The sequence below is a fragment of the Ischnura elegans genome, chromosome 11 (assembly GCF_921293095.1).
Source record: "Ischnura elegans chromosome 11, ioIscEleg1.1, whole genome shotgun sequence".
Classification (NCBI taxonomy): Eukaryota; Metazoa; Arthropoda; class Insecta; order Odonata; family Coenagrionidae; genus Ischnura; species Ischnura elegans.
This window is the reverse complement of record NC_060256.1, coordinates 21,921,267-21,936,521: the sequence shown is the minus strand read 5'-3', so window position 1 is coordinate 21,936,521 and position 15,255 is coordinate 21,921,267. Positions and strand designations below refer to the sequence as shown.

At 41.7% G+C, this 15,255-nt stretch overlaps 1 protein-coding gene across 1 annotated transcript in view; it reads left to right on the top strand.

The window, feature by feature from the left end:
- Nucleotides 1-15,255, top strand: part of LOC124167569 (protein jagged-1b) — a 508,514-nt gene that overhangs the window by 339,176 nt on the left and 154,083 nt on the right. Inside the window, exon 5 of the mRNA XM_046545538.1 lies at nucleotides 120-180. Within this exon, the coding sequence (XP_046401494.1) occupies nucleotides 120-180 (61 nt within the window). The remainder of the gene's footprint in view (nucleotides 1-119; nucleotides 181-15,255) is intronic.

Sequence of the window (15,255 nt, the reverse complement as noted above, 5' to 3'; positions counted from 1 at the left end):
GCTTCATTCCATGGGAGAACTTAAGCTTTAGGTTGAATCCGTAATATAGTCGTCTGCGTGACAATGCCAATCCTAATACGATTTCTCCATTTATGACGAATTCCTTTTTTGTCTTCCAGCTGTCTGCAAGAAGGGATGCCACGCCACGCATGGGAAATGTGACCGTCCAGGAGATTGCGAGTAAGTACCCGAATCTCTAATCGCTTATTTAGGTGCCATGGTGATAAAATTCTTTCGAGTTTTTTTTGCTGTACGACGAATTACGTAGTTATCGGAGTACAGTATTTATATTCTGCCCAGAAAACCAACGTAGGAGTGTGAATCAAGCTGTGATAAGTTTTCTGACATGAAGGATGACATTGTGGTAATGATGTTTAAGTCTTCATTTGAAATGAGAAGGAATTCCCTTGTTTACTGTTAATGGTAGAGAAGTGGTTATTCTTTGCTATTTCAGACATTTTCACTCTCGTCCACCGTACACATGCGGTGTCGTTTGTATGAGCTCAGCAAGCTATGCCGTTCAAGTCTCTTCGAAGCATTTATACTGATATTTGCTTCTTTGATTCCTTAGATTATTGTTATCCCAAATTATTTGCTCCCATTACTGAAAAGGGCTGCAAATCCATGTGTTTCCTGTTTTTTTTTTTAAATATGATCTCTGATTATAAAGCTTGCGTGATGCAATCTCATCTCTCCAAACGTCCTCATCTTTAGCTATTAAAACTTGAGATAGGAGGTCTTCTACGAAATGTTTTGTTAGTCTGACGGGATTAAGTGATTTGATCCAACGACATTTTAATTCTACTAAACATGGCTCTTAGAAATGCGGAAGCTGCTTCTCCTTAATTTTTAAAAACAAATTAAAATCGCTTAAAATAATTTCCTACTAAATATTTGAAGTTATATGACTCATTTGCTTGTCGGTTATCATCCTACATTAAGTTGATAATTTCATCTTATTCTTAAACCCTGCCATTAAAAATTGCTTTCGAAAATACCCCCTTGCAGTGATTTTCATATAAATTCGAGAGAAAACCTTTACGAAATAATATCGCAGTATCATCATCTGCACTATGTTTTGGAATGAACGTTAAAGAATTCATAGAATTCGTCTTGGCTGTTGGAGATAAATCGTAAAATTTCTCCTCTCCTTTCCCCTGTCGATATACCCAGCATGCGTCACAGGTCGCCTGCATATAAAAGTGAAAAAAGAACCCTCACCCTTCCCATGAGAGTGCGGCGTAAAAACTTTTTGTTTGCCTCCCTTATTTGAGCCGAGGTGACGGTGTTTTCTCATAGCCAGGGAGACTGGAACATTTTTTTGCCCGAGTACAGAGGAAGGGAGGAGAAGAATCAACAGGCGACGGTAAGCAAAGAGAGGAGAATGCAAAAACTTTATAAAAATTCAATTTAAAGAGAAAATATTTTCGCCGGAAATGACAACGCATTTTATTCAGGAAGATAAACTGCATGCGACCGAACGACTAAAATTCGTTGAAATTCTTCCATCCTTAGTCTGTGAAACTGTCTTCGAAGATTTTTAATATGTGATGATATAACGGAAGGAATGTACTCTTTTTATTCTTATCCAATTCATCAAATGTAAAATTCGTTCTTGATTACGTCTAATTAAATTTTTTCGGTTGCACAACGTTTGTTGTAAGAATCATTTTAAGAATTGAGAAAATTATCAGTTTAATCAGAAAATTGCGTTGTCCTAGAGCCAGTATTTTTGAGTTCTTAGTCAGTACCATCTTGAAGGAATATACATGATGATATTATCTATATAAGTGTATATACAATAAAATCTCGTTAAAACATTATACGAAATTCGCGACAATGTTTACATGGTAAATATTTCAAGTTTTCTTTGAGCATTGCAATCTGGGTAAATTTTCAATATTTTCTTCACGAAAACGAAAATTTAAGGTCATAACGTTTCACCGTTCATAATTCGCCATTTCACTTCATTCAATGCCGACTGCTACGATTGTGATTTATTGCAAATACCTTATGGGGTTGTGTGCATCTCCTTAATGCTCTTTTTGTCATAGCCCGAGAAACTTCAACATCTACTCTCACTTCGGCTGCGAGACTTTTTACCCTATAAGAACACTTTCATATAGTTAACGTCACTCCCATACACATTTCTGAATCTGAGCTTTTTTTAAGCCACTTTCGCTGTTGTTTGACCGGAAGAAAATGTTCGTCGTTCTTCACGCCGCGGCGCGCCGTCGCGTGGCAGCGTTTCTTTGCGAGGACGATAGATAGCGCCTCGGATCGCACAAATTTGAATTAGTCTCTCCTCTCGTAAGTGGAGATAGCATCTGCGGAGTTGCCATCCAATTGGCTCTCGGAAAGAAGAAGGCACGACGGAAAAGACCAACTTGGGAGGAATGGCTATTGGCGTAAGGACAGCGTGAGACCGCTGTTATGTTAGTTAGCGTGTTCCCATGGAAACGAAGATGACCGGGGTTTGAGTCTTGTACGGTGGATTCTTATTCAGCGGAGATTCCTAACAGGGGGGGGGGGGGGCAATTACTCCGTGGAAGGGACGATCTCCGTGATGTTTGACTGCAGCTCGTGGTAGGTGCGAAGAGTAGGCGGATGGGTTGTGGGTGGTTCTGAGGAGGATTAAGCCTATTTACTCGATTATTCTCCATTTTGATGCTTGGCGGCGCACGGACAGCTGCGGGAGATGAGTCGTATTTCTCCTAGGGGTTCAAAATGTCGAATAATGGGGCCTAGTTCAACCGTGTGGATATTATACTGCGGGTATTTAGCTCGAAGCAGTGGCGTAATAAAGGGGGAGGGGTGAGTGGATAGATCCCCCCCCCCCAAAGCCTCAAAGGAATAAAAAAAAATATTTAAAACTATCATCAAGTTTTGACGTATAATAATTGCATCTGCTTAAAGTTAAAGATCATTTATTAATATCATGGCAGTGAGACCAGTCACTGAATACCGACCGGTGACTAACCCCCGGAGCCCCCGTTCCCTGGAGGGGGGGTCGCCTCCCTAGCCCCCTGGAGGTAACAAATTTCTCGTCCCAGGTCCTCGCGTATGGCGGGATCATTCCTATGCACTTTTGCCCGCTCGTTTAATGCCCTGTCGGATGACCAGAGACGCGACTGGTCAAGGACAAAGATGATCCGACAGCTGGCAAAAAAATACAATGTGGCCTAGCTATATAATAATATAAATTATCTATCATCATATTAATTTTTTTCACTGATGACTGTGTTCCTTCATTTCCGTATCTATAACCTTGTAAAGAGGGCCCTGGTCCAGAGAAAGAGGGGGCCGGATTGTGGCCTCATCTGGGCCATGTAAAAGAAATAGATAAAACCAAAATCAAATCAAAATATTCTCGTCCTGGGATTATGGCACTGTATGAACGTGTAAGGAGTTATTCCATGTATGCCCGTATATGTCGGCCATGAAGACGTGACGAAATTTCCCCACCTTCGTCGCCTTGCGAATGTGCGATCATCACTGGACTCATTTAATATCGCCCACGGAGCGTAAGGATCCTTATGGGGGAACGGCGTCATAATTTCCCTAAATCACCCCTCATCATCATACACTCTCCCTTACCCCCCTGGCTGGCCACAGCAAACTCCACGGCTCGTCCTAATACTACCATCGACAACCTTCCAGATATAACCCACGGATCGGCCGGCCTACGGGCACGCCTTATCGTCACGAAGTCCCGACCAACTCATCCCTTAACCTGGCTCTCACTGAAGATCTGTTGTGTGCGGGCAGAGGGAGGAGGAGGGGGTTGGGTACTACGGGGGTGCGCGCCTTTGAGGAGGGGGAGAAAGTAATTGAGGGAAGGAGGGAGGAAAAAACTTAGGCAGGAGCGGAGGCAATGCGTTTAGGAGAGGACCTTATCGCAGAGGTGGATCACGTACAAGATTAGCCAGTTTCTTCGGTAAGTCTTTCCCGAGAGACTGTCCTTGAGTGAGGCAAGGGCAGAGTCCGTCCCCGCCTGCGTCCCCACCCCCGTCCCCCTTCGTGAATTGCCCCCAACCCCCACTCTCAACGTCATGAGGGCACCTCGGCAAAGATTATTTATAAGTCGAGAGGGGTCGTGGTTGTACGTGTTTGTTTTTTTTTTTCGAGGCAGGCCTGCATCCGGGTGAGCGTGGTATTTCGCGTTTTTGAGGGCGGTCCTGCTCGCTCATAATTCCCGAAAAAGAGCGCTTAGGCCGTTATCCCGATCGCCTCTCCCTCATCCGCTCACCTCTTGCTTTGCCAGCATTACCCTTCGAATACAATCAAGCGCCATGCCGAACTTTCTGCGGTTATTTTTTTAGAACCTAATCCATGGCCTAATCTAAGGGTGGGATCACCATAGCAAAGGATTGGAGGGGATGGATAAAGTAGGAAGTTTTCTGTAAATATGTACGTTCATCCCATATATCGCTTTTGAAATTCTTCTGTTCGTTCAGGCTCCATGCTAAAATTTCCTTATCTTTCTGTTGTTTTTTTATTTAGATACCACTCCGTACTCACTCATAACCTAGTTTTTGACCTAATCTAAGGGTGGGATTACTGTAGCCAAGGTCAAGAGGCAATGGAAAGTAGATAGGAATTCTCTAAAAATAGGCTCATCCCATTTATCGTTTTCGTTACTTGCCTGTTGGTTCAGGCGCCACGCTTAACTTTCCTCATCTTTCTGTTATTATTTATTTAGAACATAGTCCATGGCCTAATCCAAGGATGGTATTACTGCAGATGGCTAGAGGCGGTGGGAAAATTTGGGAGTATACCAATAATACTTTCATCCCATTTATCGCTTTGGCTGCTTTCCTATTGGTTTAGCCTCCATGCTAAACTTTACTTATTTTACTGTTGTTTTTTCTTTAGACACTATTCCATTTATCGCTCCTGCCTGCCCTTGAAGTGTAGTGGGGCTCCAATATTATGTTTCAAGCGCGCGAAAGCGCGACGGCTAAGAATAACTGCTGGAAAAAGCCCGTGTGACGTCATTCTGGTTCCGGCTGCCGCCGTGTGAGGCCACCTTGGTGCGAGGCCATGAGCGCCGCTACGATGCAGGCTGCTAGCAGGTAGCAAAGTACCCTGCTAGCAGGTACCGCTTGGCTTAAATAAGGATTATTATTACCCTATCAAACGAAGGAAACTATCCGAAGTTAGGTAATTTTAATGTGTGATTATTAAGAGACGATTCTCTGAGCTCTGTGCCACATGCATGCATTGCATTGGTAATCTCAGACGATGTATAACTCCTATCTACTCGTATAGAATCTAGGTCCCTGTGATTTTTCGTGGAGTGGCATCGCATGGGCGTCAATCTGGCGTTTTTCAAATGAGGTTAAAATTGACCATCAACATTCGGCTAAACTGGGATTTCTAAAACCAAATAATTTGTATATTATGAATGCACTAATTAATCGCAATCGATTCCTTTCGTTTTCTTTGATGGAGGAAACTACCCTATTCGCTGAACACCTGTGTAACGCTTTCTGGTAAGAATCGCGTCACCTGTGGCTTGGTGTACTTGCTAGCCCATAAAGTCAATTGTACGTACTTAAGTCGAAGCGTACTTTTTGTTACTTATTTTATTCACGGGAGACATTCCTCACTCCTGTACCTAACTCTGCTTCTCCTTCACCCCATCGTCTTGAGTTTACGACGGCACATAAGTGTCCCTTCGCTCTCACTCAGCATAGCTTTGATCCGTTTTAATTGATTGCCATCCGCTTAATCATGTAAGCCAAACGTCACGATCGATTTACGTCCAGGGGTATCTATCGCTCGTGAACACTTATTTTTTTTCGTGTACAACCACCCCGTATCGGATAGCGTTAAAAAGGAAGGGCCGGGAGAGAAAAAAAGCATCGCATCTCTGATTGGACACTTGAAATTTAATCTTCCGTGATCGATCTTCCTGATAAATCACGGGGAAGGTGAGCGGAGATAGCTCATGGAATGCATTCGAGATACGTGCTACGTGATAAATAGGGTCGTTTTTGCAGCTTTTTGATATCAGATACTCTCATGCTGTTTATGGCTGAGATCGATTTTGATCTAAAGTCAAATATTGAGATGGGTTAGTTTTATCTCTTACTCATTAGAATTCCAACTACATTACGATGTTTCGAATAAAATATATTATATTTCCAGTCGCACTGAGCTGTTGTATCGAAGTATGTACCTATCTATCTCTTTTACCTTATAATGATCGAGTTTGATCTTGTCATTTTCTGTAGTTTGACCGATGATTTGACAGCGTGTAAGTACGTCTGATGATATGGTACTTGGAGGAGACGAACGACAACTAAGGACTTTTCCGACATGAGGGAAGTGTAGGGGAAGAAAGATGGATAGAAATCTAGCGTGAGCATTAGCCTGCTCTTAACCGAAGGCGCCAAGGGGACCACGGATTAACGTCCCATCCAACGAACGGAGTACTGTATTTTAAGTGCCCTCCACGAAACTCTGAAGCAGGGATTCGGAAGTCCGAAAAACCTTCGCCACCTCCGAGATTTGAACCCGAAACGTCAGGGTGGGAAGCTAGATCTCAACCCACCACACCAACCCGTCAGGCTTACCTTAGGTTGCGAATAGATTGTTGGAATAATCGAGCAAAAAGTTGATGGTAAAAGTGAAAGAATTATTATTATTTAAAGGCAAAAATCTCAATCACTCATATTTGTTATTTATAAAAGTAGACAGAGTTCAAGGACTACAGCATAGTTATTCCAACCAGTGCTGTAGTTGGGCAGATACGGCGTACCCCCTAAAATCCAAACTCGTTATAAGCGTACCGGTTAAAATACCTTCGCGGCCGGATGTATAATACATATTCAGCTGTTGGAATTTGTGGTAAGTACCGCCTAAATTTTTTTCCAATTACGGCATAGTTATTCCAATTCTCCTCATGCTGGCACGGAAAAGGCGCAAGCTTTCGCTTTCGACCGTATTTAGGACCGTGGCGTTCTCTTTGGATATTGAAGAAGTTTTGACCGTCACTGCTTTAAATGAAACGATCGTGATGCGCCCGCTATTTCCAATGCAGGTCCACAGAGGGATAGGCGCGTTTCTAATTTTAAAATGTAGAAAAAAAGGCAGGGTCTTATGTACAAATTTAATTGGAATGTTCATGTACAAATTGAGGTCAGAGGACCTCTTTAAACACAACATTGGAAGTAATTACACAATCCTCTGTTAAACGCACATGATGACTCATACTTACGTATCAACAGGAGACTTGAATGTGGAATCAGCCGCATTTTGATAAAATTTATTTAAAGAATGCGAGATATTGTTGCAAATGAAGAAATGTATCAGTTTGTGCGCCGTTTACGTCAGGAATATTTACCCGTTTTGTTCTTTTTTTTGTTTTTTTTTAATTATTTATAAAACAATTTTAGGAAACAATAGCAATATTTAGGAGGTAAGATATGCCGTCGCATGTTCTCTGATAAATTCTGTGCATTTTGGTACCTCATTTGTAGAGTTTTGATGCGTATAAGTTGAGAAAAAGGTATCTATACAGTAGAAATAATATTGAAGATAGATCCACGTGTGGAGCGAAAGCAGCGGAGAATGAGATGCTCAAATTATGATCGTGACCTCCCACCGCTTATGTCACCTCGTGTCCACCATCGCCCGAGACACTTATCTCTCGACCCCAACTAACTCCCCTGCCACCTGTTCTTGCCGCCGCCGTGGCATTTCATTAAAAAGCCAACGGTCGGTCTTTTTTTTCTTCTCTCCGTCTCCTCATCTTCCGAAATGGTCGCTCCTCTCCTCCGACCCATCACTCGCCGTCCTCACTCTAGCGAAACCGATCACGTGACCCTCTTCCCATGATCCCCTCCTCCCATTTTCATCCTATAGGAATATATCCGCTTCAGCTCAACTTACCGACTGCTTCCCGAATTCATCCTTTTATATTTACACTCGCTAGATAAGGCGATTACTTAGTGTGGGAAGAATGATGGTAGGCTTTCCCGGCGTATAGAATTGTGGAAGGTTACACGGGATTTCCACCGGGTCATGCCCTGAAGACGATGGACAACTCGTCCATCGAAACGTCGGCCGAGATGGACTTGGAGAACCTGACCCGGTGGAAATCCAGTGTAACCTTCCACAATACTTAGTGTAGGTTTTATTTATTCCCTTTAACCCTCTTGGAGATGAAAGTTTTACTTTCACTTAAAAGGCATAGATGGCGCTATGATAATTATAATTTTTGAGATTCTCTATATTCCTTTATGTTCGGTATTTACCCCTTGGTGAGGCAATTGAAGGGCAAGAGAGTACCTTCTGTACCTACAAACGTTTGATACGCTAATGTGGTATTTTTCTTTCATGAGCCATAAAGTATTTGCGGTGGTATCCTTTGTACTTATTCGATAGCCAATTAGCTAGATGTTTTCAAATATGCTACAGCATTAAATAGTTTAAAACCACTTGTATGGTATTGCTGGAATTGACGAAGAATACTTACTTAGTACTCCAATGCTACCTAACAACAGAACACTTCATTATCCTCCCTAAGTTTCCTAGAATAAAAGCTCAACCCTTTCTCTGTGGTGGACGTACCCTTTGCGATCGCTTAGTTGGTTACTGTGAGCGTTCGATACTAGGTTTTTCCTGTGCTACGCTTTGAACATTTTTTTCTGTTACTTTACGTCTTATATTTGAACTAAGAGACGCGCCACTCAGAACCCAATCCCAAATAATCAATCATTCTTTATAGCGACGTAAAGCGGTGTATACCCCCAGAATGTTAAAAATGGATTTATTAATCGATTTCTCTGTTGGGTTCTCTTTAAGTGAAAATTTTAATATATTAATGAGGGGGTGAAAATCCAAGGGGAAAATGTGATTGTTTTTCCTAAACAGTGTTAGGTACAGAAATTGGTGGAAGAAATACACACAAACTTGACCAAAGGTTACGAGTGAGTCTCTATTCAGTGCTAAAATCAAGTGGAAAAACAAATACATTGCTAAATATCCAGTCGATTTCGTTTGTTATCTTTAGAATTTCTGTACAAAGCGCTGTTTAGAAAAAAATACTTGTACCACTTGGCTTTTAACCCCCTCGTATGTTTTCAGAATTAAATATTCCATATATATATTTCAGTACTTTCACTTATTTATATCATGCACATCTTTTCATTTTAGTTAATTCATTGTTGGACTTAGCATGCGACGTAAATTGACGTAAAGCACGAGGTTTGTGGAAGGAGCCTTCTTCCATTGTCTTTTCACTCGTAGACTGGCCTGCCTCTTTGAAACATTAGCCGTCGCTGCGAAGAGATGGAGGATGTGTCCGTCTGTCTCCTTCATCTTTCTTTCGCCGTGACTCGACCCAAATGGATGGACACACGGCAGTAGGAATCGATTCGCATTGATCGATAAGGGTTCGTCCATCCAAATCCTTTTTTTTCACACTTGCCTCATTGTTCTCCTGGAAACTTCAAATGCACATGAGGATATTCCAGTTTGCTTTGGGTCGGAGGATAGCTCGTGATGATGTGGTGGTGATCGGGTTGGTGTGGCGGCTGGACTGCTGGCTTCCCACCCAGTGGGCCCGGGTTCAAAACCCAAAGTAGGCGGAAATTTTTCGGAGACAATCGCTCTCCACAAATCATTGAAGCAGGGATCAGGCAATCCCTGCTTCAATGATTTGTGGAGAGCGATTCAAGTTTAGCTCGTCATCCATCTGATAGGATGCCAAGCCGTGGCGCCTTTCGTTAAAAGCATGACACCAGGTTTGTTGATTAGCGCGTATTTAAATGGGTTGAAAACATGGCAAAAAGACGGAACAACCTTTAAGCCCATATCTTGAGATTTGATCGACTGATGAAGACAATTGTAAATGGACATGTAGAAGTCATGAACGGAAAAAGTTAACATATAAGTTAACATTATATAATCTAAGTTAACATTACATAAACGCTGTTTTCTTTACGTGGGGCCAAAGTTATTTCATTTACTGCCCGTTAGAATTTAAAAAAATAAATCCTCAAATGCAATGTTGAGACTTGCTAAAGACTGGCTTTTCTCGCAAGAAATAATTGAAAATTTATTTTGATCTTATTTATTTAAAACTTCTATGTATCATTTACGGCATTATTATTTTTTTATTGGCATACATCTTGTTATTTGATGGTTGGCTCAATTCTGCTCCTATGAACTTGGAGACCAACTAAAGATCCTTCTCTTTGTTATTTTTGTATTCAGGTGTAAAAACAAAATGTAGGAGCAAATAAATAATTATTATTGTTATTATAAAAAAAGGAATAGATCGAAAGATTTATGAAACAGGTGATGAAGGATGAGAAAGAGAAGAAATGTGCAGGCGTGAGTAGATTAGCTGATAGGATAATAGAGTGGAGAGCTGCGTCAAACCAATCTTAAGATCGTTGACCAGTGATGGTGATGTTGAACAAAATCGCCACTCACGTCGCTGACAGGCATCCGAGAGATTCGAATTCCACGCAGAAATAAGCTATAATTGGGGCAGGTTCCTTCATCAAAGAAAACGAAAGGCATTGATTGCGATTCGTTACCCACCATTAGTGTATTCATAATGTACAAATTTTTTGGTTTTAGGAATCCCACTTTAGACGAATGTCAATGGCCAATTTTAACCTCATTTGAAAAAGACCAGATTGGCGCCCATGCGATGCCACTCCACGTGACGTCGCAGGGACCTAGTTTCTATACGAGTAGATAGGAGTTTTACATCGTCTGAGATTACCAATGCATGCATGAGGCCCAGAGCTCAGGGAAACATCTCTTAATAATCACCTATTAAAACTGCCTATGGTCGGAAAGTTTCTTTCGTTTGATAAGGTATTATTAATAATCCTTATTCAAGCCAAGCGCTACCTTCTAGCTGGGTACTCTGCTACCTGCTAGCATCCTGCGTCGTATCAGCACTCAAAGCCTCGCCCCAAGGTCACCTCACTTGCGGCAGCGGGAACCAGAACGACGTCACACGGAGTTTTCCCAGCATTCATACTTAGCCGTCGCGTTTTCGCGCGCTTGAAAATTTTCACTTTTCATTTAATCGCGAAAAATAGATATCGTCATTAAAAAATCTAAAAGCGTGAAATACGTACTCCAGGAGTAATAATCTTTCGATTTAGGGAATAAAAAATTATAGGAAACCACCCTATTGGGGCAGTTTACCGATATTCACATAGCAATGATTAGGTGTATCAAATAAAGAGCTCTTCTATGAGGTTCCTCGTCATTTTAAATATGACATATTAGATATTCAGCATTTTTGAAAACCGATTAAAAGACGCACATTAAAGTGGCGACGAAACAAGCTTCAACAGCACGAACCTCCTCGGTGTAGCTGGTCTCGGACGCGGGGGTCCTTATCAATCAAGCGAGTCAAGAGTCCATTTCATTTCCCCTTTAACACTCACTCTTTTTATTTACGCCAAGCCCTGCCCCGTGTGCATCAGACGCCCGCGTCGTCGTAGTCATGGAGATGGGTGGAATGCAGCGCCTTCTCTCGGGGTGGGAAGTACCTACCCGGCGATGGGGCGTAAAAAAAACAAAGGGGCAGCGTTATCATTAATAAAAAGGGAAAGAGGTTGGGGGGTGAGTTGAGGGGGAGGATGGGTGGTGGGGTAGATGAAAAAGGACAGCGACGAGGGGACGGGGGAGATTAAGGACGGGAGATAAGGGTGGGTCGGGGGAGGAGGGCTAGCAGCTCACGTTGGTGCTGAAGCCCTTCCCACTATCCCGGCCGGCCGCCCGTTCTGCCCACAGGTGCGTGACCTTTGGATGCCATTGGTGCCCTCGGCGAGCTCATCCCTCTTCCTCCTCCTCCACGCCCTGCCCTCCACCCCCTCCACTTCCGCCTCGCCCCCGGTGCTGCCCCCTCCCCCTCCTCCGGGGCACAGCCTCCGGCGCTTCTTCCCTGCATCTGCCCACATCGCCGAGGAGGGCGCAGCGCTGCCTCTCCGACTATCGCATTTGACGTAATAAGGCTGGCATATAGAAAATATCAGCGTTTATCAGTGTCTTAAAGCTAATTTATTTTAGAATCAAGTGCAAAAATTTTAGCCAACGTTTCTATTAGCGTTTATCAGTGTCTTAGAGCTTAGTTCTTTAAGAATTAATTGCGAACATTTTAGTCAACGTTTCTATTAGCGTTTGTCTTAGAGATTAGTTTTTTAAGAATTAAATGCAAAAATTTTAGCCGACGTTTATATTAGCGTTTACCAGTGTCTTAGAGCTTAGCTTTTTAAGAATTAAATGCAAAAAATTTAGCCAGCGTTTATATTATCGTTTATCAGTGTCTTAGAGCTTAGTTCTTTCAGAATTAAATGCAAATATTTTAGGCAACGTTTGCATTAGCGTTTATCAGTGTCTTAGAACTTAGTTCTTTAAGAATTAAATGCAAAAGTTTTATCGAACGTTTTGCTATATTTTTATACCTTAAATAGGTTTTTTTTGCGATGAATTTGTAAAATCATATTCATTTCAAAGTACCTATGATGGTGATATAAACATACCGTATTTACTCGTGTATCCCGGGCACTCTCATTTTTGGGTAAAGAAAAACTTTCATAACGCTTTTTGGGTGCGGCCTAATATATTGTAGGAATTCGTGATTCGTTGCTAAATCGATAAATTCACGCTTCCATGATTAATAAGGGGAAATAATGTTAGGAATGTAATTCCTGCGAAGGTTTGCTAGTTTCAATGCTAAACTCTGGAGAAATAAATCATCACCAGGTGAACTCTACAGAACTCTACCCTTCCCCCTCATAGCCTGGTATATAAGGATATGATGGACCTCTGTAGAGTTCACCTGATGATGGCGTCTAACGTTGAAACCAATGTCGTGTAAACGTGTGAATAAACATTCATGTGAAAGCACAAAGTTCTTCTTTTCAATTTAAATTTTTGATAAGAATTTGAGGGAAAATGGAATGTGGCTCACATAAAAATTTAGATGATTCGAGTAAGTCGCGCACCCCCAATTTTTCACCGGCATTTCCGTATAATAGGTGCGCGGCTTCTACGGGTAAATACGGTAAATCGAAACTTTGGCCATAAAATTTGCATTACTTTTACACGGTATATTCTACTAGCCTTCAGTCATTGCAAAAAAATAAGCCCTTTAAAAACACGGCTATAAAAATGCATGAACAGCAGTGAATACAACCTTTCAAAGTTTCACGCTAAATATTCCCTTTGACTAAAAATCGAACAAACCCTTTAACGCTAATTTTTCCGCTCATCTCTCCACATTCTGCGCTATTTTTTTCTATTCACATCGCCATTGAAGCGTGGGCACTAGCATATAGCGGTGGGTACTCTGTAAGGATAATTTATAGCTAGTTTTTTTCTAGAAACATTTTTTATACTTGTTAGAACGTAGGTTTCCGCGCCGATGGTTTGATCCCAGCATTTCTTCCGGGTTTCCTTCCGCGTCAGATTGTTCGTAGACAACAGTTTCGCTGGCTATCCTGCCAGGGTCTTCAGATGGAAGGTGTTGGCTGTCGGTTTCTGCCTCGCTTATATACCGTAGGCTGGATGGGAGCTGCACTGTGATTGGCTGTTTGACTGCTTTTTTTACTTTTTGACTATTTTTTTGTTTAACTTTTACGTTTTGACTATTTTTTATACTTTATTTCAGTGGCGCAGGGTATGGTTTTGGGGGATAAAGCCCACCCCAAAGTTCACAGAAATTTTTAAGTTAAATCTATTTTACTTCATTGAATTAATATTACTTATAGAATAATGCGAGGATTAATAAAATATCCCTCAGAAGCCCGTAAAACTAACCATTTTGAACCATTTATCTTAGTTTTTTTCCGGCGGAGGGCCTCCGCACCTCCCGCTTACCCTGGCGTGTATGCAATATCACCAAGCCCCTCAGTATTAGTTGCTCCTGAAACCCCCTCCCCCCTAGCCTTAATTCCTAGCTGCGCCCCTGCTTCTTTTAACCTAACTCTATCATCCTGGATTTTTTTAAAGTGAGTATTTAATTGATTTGAAGTGAGCAGGTGCAATAGATAGCATGCGGCATTTATTCTCATTTCCTGCATTATCGCCGATGGTATTTTCATTTTGGAGACATCCCGTGACGATTTGAAATTGGGATTCGGTCACTTTTCCTTTCAAATCTCAGCAAAAGAATGCTAGTGAAAGACTCGAGGTTAGGATTATGGAAGAATTGACGCGTAAAAAGACACTTAGCCTCAGGATTTAGTTTGGACATTTACTATCACAAAAATCCACTATTCTAATGTACTCTTTCTTAGGACATCTTCGTGTTTACACCTTATGTCGCGAAAGTATTTTACTCCTATTCCGTCCTAGAAAATGCCCCACTTGCTAGTTAATGGAGGGACTTTTTCGAGGCATATGATTCGTCGGTGGGTCATAGACTTTCGAGGAAGCTATTTTCCAAATAAAGCGGGCTGGAATTCCAGAGTCAATTTACTCCCTCCTCCTCTCCGCTGACCCGTCACTAATTTATGACCCTGTCTCTCCGGGTTATTTCTAGTGCTCGCCCGTAACGGGCAGGTTGACTTTGTTGCCTCTTAAAACGGCAACTCTAGTTTTGCTCATAGAAAACGATTATGTCGCTCGGTTGAAGATCGGAAGATAAAAAAACCGTCATTCGTGTGGGTCTCAAGGGTGCGTCGTAACCGATGAACTGATTGGTGCGTCCCTTTCGAATAACTGGCTGTGTTTTGGGGGGCCCGGGACATCTCGTCCGAACATCCGCATTCAATAGAGGTTTTATGATACCTACCAGAAATTTATTTCCTTCGTTGAAATTTTTTAATGATTTCTAGTTAAATGATTTTTCACTTATGAAATCCAATTATTATTTCCACTTCATCAGTTCAATGCACTCTTTTTTTCCTGACCTGGCATACTGACGTTGAGAAATGGGTCCCATCTTTCGTTACCTTATAATTTTGCAACCATGATGAAGTTCCTGAAGGCATAAGAATACTCTGACAATATTTACCTTGGAATTAATAACTGAATATTTTAGGGACTGCAAAAATGTTTTGTAAATACTATGTATTGAAACATACATTTCATCGAAGTTACTCTAGAGAAGATATGATTCCTCCTGCAAATATCCAAGCATTATCATCTATTACTCTACCATGTATTAGGTATTTCCTCCAATTAGCGAATCAAAATCACTTTCATAAGTTCCGCAGAAATTTATTCCACTGAACGAGGTAACCATTATCAGGCTCTGTTTCAGTTGAA